At 52.0% G+C, this 7733-nt stretch overlaps 1 protein-coding gene across 2 annotated transcripts; it reads left to right on the top strand.

The window, feature by feature from the left end:
• Positions 1–541: 541 nt before the first annotated feature.
• On the top strand, positions 542–7285 carry Hpca (hippocalcin). 2 transcript variants are annotated; one of them, XM_052175677.1, is made up of 4 exons: positions 542–697; positions 3954–3959; positions 6912–7017; positions 7135–7285. In XM_052175677.1, the coding sequence occupies exons 1-4, from the start codon at positions 542–544 to the stop codon at positions 7230–7232; spliced, it is 366 nt and encodes a 121-aa protein (XP_052031637.1). In that variant the 3' UTR covers positions 7233–7285. The 2 variants fall into 2 exon arrangements, with proteins under 2 accessions (XP_052031637.1, XP_052031636.1); XM_052175676.1 differs by lacking the exon at positions 3954–3959 and having other exon boundaries at positions 542–919.
• Positions 7286–7733: the final 448 nt, after the last annotated feature.

Below are 7733 nucleotides of genomic sequence, written 5' to 3'. Positions count from 1 at the left end.
GTGATCTGGTTCTGGGGTCCAGGTTAACACCTCTTGTTAAGCATATCTTCAGGAAGAAAACTAGACAGTGTCCCGGCAGTAGGTGCATTGTGGGGTCAACAGACATCTGGGGAGCCAGGAAGGGGGCAGCAGGCACGAAGGAAGCTCAGAAGTTTTTCTCCACCCTTCTAGGACACTCTGGGAGTCAGCTCTGCGGGTAGTGTCACATTTCTCATGTGAAAAATGAAGCTAACCCCCAGATTTCCCTTTGGGAGAGTGAAAATGTGTACTTGTGAATGGTCATGACACGGACCCCCAGGAGGTGTCAGTGAGTGTGAGCTGCTTCTTTGGGTCTGTTCTCCAGACATGCGTGTCACAGGGCAGAGTGCAGGCTGTGTGATCTGGGGCCCGCCTCTCTCTTCTTGGGTTAAATGAGAGTTTGGGGGTATCTTGTGTGTCTGAGGGCCCTTCTGGAACCGGGTCAAGGAACTAAGAGGATGTAACCTTTGCTCTCTGTCCTTTCATTTCCGGGGGGACCCAGGTGGGACTTGGCGCTTCTGCCATGGGCAAGCAGAACAGCAAACTGCGGCCGGAGATGCTGCAGGACCTGCGCGAGAACACGGAGTTCTCGGAGCTGGAGCTGCAGGAGTGGTACAAGGGCTTCCTGAAGGACTGCCCCACGGGCATCCTCAACGTGGACGAGTTCAAGAAAATCTACGCCAACTTCTTCCCCTATGGCGATGCCTCAAAGTTCGCTGAGCATGTCTTCCGCACTTTTGACACCAACAGCGACGGCACTATCGACTTCCGGGAGTTCATCATCGCTCTGAGTGTGACCTCGCGTGGCCGCCTGGAGCAGAAGCTCATGTGGGCCTTCAGCATGTATGACCTGGACGGCAACGGCTACATCAGCCGGGAGGAGATGCTAGAAATTGTGCAGGTGGGCCGCCATCGCCACTGGCTCCTGGGTCTCTGTCTCTGAAACCCCTGCCCCTCCCCTTTTTAGCCTCAGGAAGCAACCTGGTCCCCAGTAGTGGCGGTGTTTTCCCCATTCTATTTACAAAAATCTTTTAGGATGAAACACTTTTCCATTGAAAGAAAAGCTGAAAGCTAAAACTACTGTGGAGTTAGAGGCAGGAGGGTCAAGAGTTCAAAGCTAGCCTTGACTACCAAATGAGTTTGAGGCTAGCCTAGACATTATGAAACTGTCTCCCCTCCCCCACCAACCCAATGAGGAAGGAAAGAAAGGCCTAGAAAGTTCCCTTGTGTCCTTAGTCCACACTCACCAGCTAGTGTCTCCTGGTGTTGTGTATTCTGTCCTGCGTGTGCTGCGCTTTCTGGTGGTTCTCAGGACTGATCCCTTCACCCCTCAGGTAAAGGATGTGTTTCCTAAGACTAAGACATTCTCTTACATAAGCCATAGCATGATTATCCAAGTCGAGATACTGAACATAGAATAGAAATAACACAGTTCCTATGCCCTTGTTCCCTCTTTCCAGAAGGTTCCCTATTGTTCCCTCTCCCCCCTCCCCCAAATCCCCCCCACCCCCTGCTGGTCTGGGATCCTACATTGAATTTTATTATCCTATTTTCTGGTTATGTTTATTTAGAGACAGGATCTCACTAGGTAGCCCTGGCTAGCCTGGAACTCACTTTATAGACCAGGTTGTCCTCCAACTCACAGAACCTGTCTTTCATGCTGAGTGCTGGGATTACCTGCGCCTGGCTTTGTTATTCTGGTTTAATTTGGAATAGTCCCTTCCCTGGCTTTGTCTTTCTCTTCTTGACATTTCTGATTTAGGCAAGTTATATTTGGTTTGGTTTGGTTGGAGACAGGTCTCTGTAAGTAGCTCAGTCTGGCTTTGAACTCATGATCCTCCTGCCTTAGCCCCTGAGCCATAGGGTTACAGGTATGTGTTTCCATGCCCAGCTATGGCATTCATTCATTCAATCATTCATTCACTCATTCATTCACTCATTCATTCACTCATTCATTCATTTGCTTGCTGTGTTCTACCACCGGGCCCCGTCCCCTGCTTACAAGCATTGGTTTTTTGATCCTCATTTACTGAGGAGGAAACATGCTTTGAAAGGAGAAGGCGCTTGCCGGAGACCTCACAGCCTGAGTGGGCCACCTGGCTCCAGTGTTCACACGCCATGTGGACACACAGCCATCGCCTAACTGATTGACAGAGGCACCACAGAGTCCAGCGCCACATGAGATGCTTAGACCGCTGAGCTGAGCACATCCTTAGGTCAGTCCGTGTGCCCCGGACAGGTAGAGCCACTTGTTTGCCGTGAAGGAGCAGGGTTGAGGCCAGGCTGGCTGAGCAGGAGAGGAGGCTTCCAGTTCTGGACTGGCTCTTCTGCTGCTCTTCTGTAAAAGTGGAGCAGAGGCAGCGAGGCCGATGGCATGAGGAGACTTAGAGACTTGTCATGAATGTCTTTTCTTAGTACCAACTTCAGGATGAAATGCATTAGGTTTATTTCAGAAGCCTTCCATGGCATGGTGCCCCCACTGAAGGCAGTCAGTGCTCAGATTCTACTTTACCCGTCTGCTTTGTGTCCACTTCAGACATTTGTTTTTAGATAGGATCCCTCTCTCTCTCTCTTCCTTCCCTCCCCATTCCCTCTCCCCCACCTCCATCCTGGCCGGCCTCTAAACATTTACAAATTTTATCTATCCATCTATCTATCTATCTATCTATCTATCTATCTATCTATCTATCTATCAATCATCTATCCATCTATCCATCTATCCATCTGTCCGTCCATCCGTCTGTCCGTCCATCCGTCTGTTCATCCATCTGTCTGTCCGTCCATCCGTCTGTCTGTCCGTCTGTCTATGTTAGGGGCAGTATGCTCATGCCGGAGCACACATGTGAGGGTCAGAGGGCAGCTTTCGGGAATTAATTCTCTTTCTCTTATGCAGATCCTGGGGAATTAAACTAGAGTTGTCAGATTTGTCTGTGAGCATCTTATCAGAAAGCCATAAACCTGCTGGCTTTTGCCGGCCACTCCAGGGCACTCATAGAGATCAAAACTCCATCGAGGGCTACATAGGTACTTGGTACTCAGTGAATGTTAGTGACTGAGGGATTCAGGCCAGCCCGAGCATGGCATGCACGACTCTGGCACGCCTTGCCCTTTTCCCCAATTCTCTCTGCCTTGCTAAAAACTGTTAGATTATATTTCCAAAGCTGGCCCCAAGGTCTATTCCCTTATTTGGCCACTTCCTCCTTCTGAGGCTGACCACCAGGGTCCAGTTATTAAAGTATTGAAGTCTGGCAATCAAAAGCTCCCTTTGGCTCACCTAATTAACATGCCAATTAAAATTAAACAGCTCATCTTAACAGGGGTTTTCCCTTTTGCCTTTATAAACCACCATTTTCCTATGGGTCACATCTGTCTCCTCTGTATCCAGAGGTAGTTCTTTGTCCTCTGGGACAAATGCTCCCTGCCCCCTCCTCTCTGTTCCCCTCCTCTTCTCCCTTGTCCTTTATCTTTGTTTCTTATCCCTGCCCTCTGTGCCTTTGGGGAAAATGAATCTCCTTTGTGCTGAGAATGTGGTCCTGGTGGTCCTGAGCTGATCCTTTTCCCTTCAGTGACTGTCCGTCATTCTTTTCTCCACCCATCTCCGGCACTGGCTAAAATGGCTTTGTGAGCAACCGTAAGATGCATCTTGAGAACTGCTGCTACATAGCTTTGCACAGGACCCTTCCTGCATCTCGGCCTTCCTCCCTTTTAGCCTCTCTGCTTCGAGGGCTGATATCCCGTCCAGTTCACTCAGCCCACTGGCTCCCCCTCTTGCTGGGGACAGGGATCTCAGCCTCTAGCTTTAGTGGAACAGCTGCCTGTCTCGGGAAGTGATGTTTTCACTATGCCAATTGCCTGTTGGTCTCAGGAGCCTCTGGATCACGCAGTCATCTTTGGAGGAAAGATGATGGGGGAACTCTTGGGGTCCCACTGGAAAGGTCAAAGTAGTGGTAGAGGACCATTTAGGAATCTCCTGGATATCAACAAGTTCAGAGACATGTTCCTCTTTTCCAATCGTATAGTGGTAAATCTCAGCCCAGCTGAAGCTACCACACCCAGTGCACAGCAGTTAGCTACTTTATGCATTATGCACTGCAGGACCTTTTTTTTCTTTTCTTTCTTTCTTTTTTTTTAAACCAGCGTCTGCCCTCTAGACCTGGACTTCCTCTCTGACACCCCAGAGACTCCAGACAGCTGGAGCAGACGGAGCTCTGTGAGCCCCAGGGCCTGATTAATGACGAGCAGGCTCCAGTGGAACTCTGAGCGAGCGATCCAGACAATTAATTAGAAGGATTGTTACAGGGGGAATGGCCACCCTCTAAGTCACTGTTAAGTCCCCTTCTCATCCTTACACTGGGTGGTGGCACAATGGAAGGAAAGCGGAAGTATGCCTCATGGAGGTCTCACCGAGGAGGTCAGGGACAAGTATATGAAGGAACACTTAGGAGTCCCGAGGACAGCCGGGTGGTGGTGACACACGCCTGTAATCCCAGCACTCTGGCAGGCGGATTTCTGAGTTCGAGGCCAGCCTGGTCTACAGAGTGAGTTCCAGGACAGCCAGGACCACATAGAGAAACCCTGTCTTAAAAAAAACCAAAAACCAAAAAAAAAAAAAAGAAAAGAAAAAAGAAAAGCCCGAGGACACAGTCGATGACTAATGACAATGGAAGCTGCCACTGAGCGGCCACTTACTCCAGACACTGTCAGACTTCTCTGTCTCGTTTAATCCTCCAGACAGTCCCAACGAGATAGACACAGCACTCCCATTTTACAGATGGCAACTGGGGTTCACAGTGGCTACGTTTTTTTTCCAAGGATATATATAGAGAGGGCAAGTACAGAAAGGATCAGGATGCCACTCCAGAGCCCCTGCTGTTTACTCTTCCAAATTGTCCAAGCATGCACTATCGGTTCTCAGCCTGTGGGTCACAACCCCTTCGGGGGCTTGAATGACCCTTTCACAGGGGTGGGTCTCCGTGGCAGATATCCTGCATATCAGACATTTATATTACCATTCCCAACAGTAGCCAAATTACAGTTATGAAGTAGCAGCAAAAGTAATTGTATGGTTTGGGGGGGGTCACCACACTAGCGTTAAATGTATTAAAGCGTTGCAGCCTTAGGAAGGGTGGGAACCACTGTACTCGAGGCTCAGAGGACGCAAGCTCTGAGCTGCTGCTTCCCTCCCTTCCCTTCCCAAACCTTGGTTTCTTATCCAGAAAGGAGAGATCTGATAAATGCTTTTTTTTTTGAGTTGAGTTTAGAAATCCCGCATGTATGCCAGGCACTGTGGCGCACGCCTTTACTCCCAGCACTCAGGAGGCAGAGGCAGGTGGATTTCTGAGTTCAAGACCAGCCTGGTCTACAGAGTGAGTTCAGGACGGCTAGGGCTACACAGAGAAACCCTGTCTCTAACAAAACAAAACGAAATTCCTGCTCGTAGGATCTGGTGCCTAGTGCTCGCATAACACATGGTCATCCATGCTATTCCCGGCAGAGGCTATAAATGCTGGAGACCCTGAACGGCCCAGCGGTGTTCAGTCGTAACAGAATCACCCCTCCAGCAAGGCCTGGTGATGGCGAGGCCAGTGGTGAACAGCTTGTGAAGTATCCTGAATGCCAAAAGCACATGGTTTGGACTTGATACAGAGGGTGGTGGGAGGTGGCAGTGGCCTTTAAACAGGGAGTTCCCTGCCTTGTGCCAAGACACTGTACTGGGATTTGGAAATTCTAGAAGTAGCCAGAGTTACTGTTCTCGTCTGAATGGTGGCAAGCCGGTACGATCCTCCAGGGAAATAATTACTTCCCTGGGAGGTGTCCATCCGGGAGGCTCTGTGTAGCCGAGGCCCTGACCCAGTGCTGGATCACAGATGACCTTGCTAGGAAAGCATTGCACGCCTAACAACCAAGGAGAAGTGGGAGGCAGCTTCCAGAAGGCACTGGTACTTGGTGGGCCTAGAAGGAGGTCTGTGTGTGCCGGAAATAAGGGGGCGGCCTGCTGGTTTGGGGACGTGGTAGTGGGGGGTTGTGTTTGGAGCGTTCAGAGGCAGTGTGTGGGACAGAGCTGAAGGAAGAGGCCGGAAAAGAGCAGCGCAGAGGCAAAGCTGGACAAGAAGAGGGTGGGAGGGTTATAGCATGGGGGAAGAAAGGAGGCTTCTTGGAGGGGGCGTCGCTGTGAAAAAATTGAAAGTTCGAGGTGACTAGTCTGGCCTTTGAGCTCCAGGGAGCAGAAACAGCCCATCCCACAGACCGAGCACTACATGCTCTGTACAATAGCTCAGCAACTCTCCTTCGTGTTGCCTCTGGAGCTCCTACACGTGGCAGCTGCCGCCCTCAGCCTAGCAGAGCTCAGGCTGTCCCTGGACCGGTGGCAGGTGCTCATTTGCATTCGTTTGCATAATGTTCCCGCCCCTTCTAGGTCCCAGCTGCCTCGACGCTGCTCTGCGCCCCCTGCCGGCCGCAGACCACAGCGCCATCTTCTTCAGCTCAGCGCCCCCTGTCGGTCACTGAGCGGGAGCGCTAACTCAACCCTTAAAACATTCACACCCGAGGAGCAAGTGCCTATTTGGCGTTGTAGGCACTTTGCTATCTGGGCTTGGATGTCCTCCGACATCTCCCTCGACTCAGTGCACCCCAAACGCTTGGCACCCACCTGAAGCTTTCAGGTTGTAGTGGCTTTGTTCATCAGCTCTATCAGTAATTCCCACCTGGCCCTCTAAGGGCCCTGGCCCAGGGCACACTTCAACCTTTCAAGACTTCTCCTTACCCCCTCCTCCTCCACGACCAGCAGAGCACAACCCTGGGATGTTTATAGAGACAGAGCGCAGGATGGGAGCTTAACCCAGCCCTCCTCACTCCCTGATGTCCTCTCCCCCTCCCTGTCCGCAATCCCACAGGCCATTTACAAGATGGTTTCGTCCGTGATGAAGATGCCGGAGGATGAGTCGACCCCAGAAAAGAGGACTGAGAAAATCTTCCGCCAAATGGACACAAACAATGACGGTGAGTGGCGGGTGGGGGTGGAGGAGAGTGGGAAGCCTCCTCCTTTTCTCTCCCACCTGCCTGGTTTCGCAGCCACCTTCTCCTCGCTCACAGTCCTCCCTTCGCCCCGCCCCGCAGGCAAGCTGTCACTGGAGGAGTTCATCCGCGGGGCCAAAAGCGACCCATCCATCGTGCGCCTGCTGCAGTGCGACCCCAGCAGCGCCTCCCAGTTCTGAGCTGAGAGGAGCCAGCTCGCCTCCCTGCCTTCACCGGCCCTCCTCCGGCTCTCAGCTTCCTCTCCCTCGTGTCTATCCAGGCTGGGGGCCAGAGTGGGGATCCCTTTCTGGGGTCTGCATCTGTGGGGGGGGGGGCCTCTGGAGAAGCGAACCCTGTAAGGAAGGGGCTAAGCAGGCAGCCGTTAGTTCCCACGGCCCAAGAGGCAGAATCTCCCTTAGTGGGACCGGGATTACCCTCGGGGCGGGTTCTGTGTTCTTTACTCAGACAGCTGGACCCCCTTCACCCACCCACAGCCCGGAGGCTCTGCCACTACACGAGGCAGGGGGTGGGGGTGGGTTAGGTCCCCTTTGGGTGGTCTTCAGCCTGGAGGAAGGAGGGGAGTCGTGCCAAGGTGAAGAGTCTTTTAGTTTGGAGGGGAGACATGGAGGATTCCTGGGCTGTGGGGCTTTGAAGAAGTTCCCTGATCTACTTCTCTGCAGAAGAACATTTCTTGTCCCAGC

The sequence above is a fragment of the Apodemus sylvaticus genome, chromosome 3 (assembly GCF_947179515.1).
Source record: "Apodemus sylvaticus chromosome 3, mApoSyl1.1, whole genome shotgun sequence".
NCBI lineage: Eukaryota > Metazoa > Chordata > Mammalia > Rodentia > Muridae > Apodemus > Apodemus sylvaticus.
This window is presented reverse-complemented; position numbering and strand designations above follow the sequence as displayed.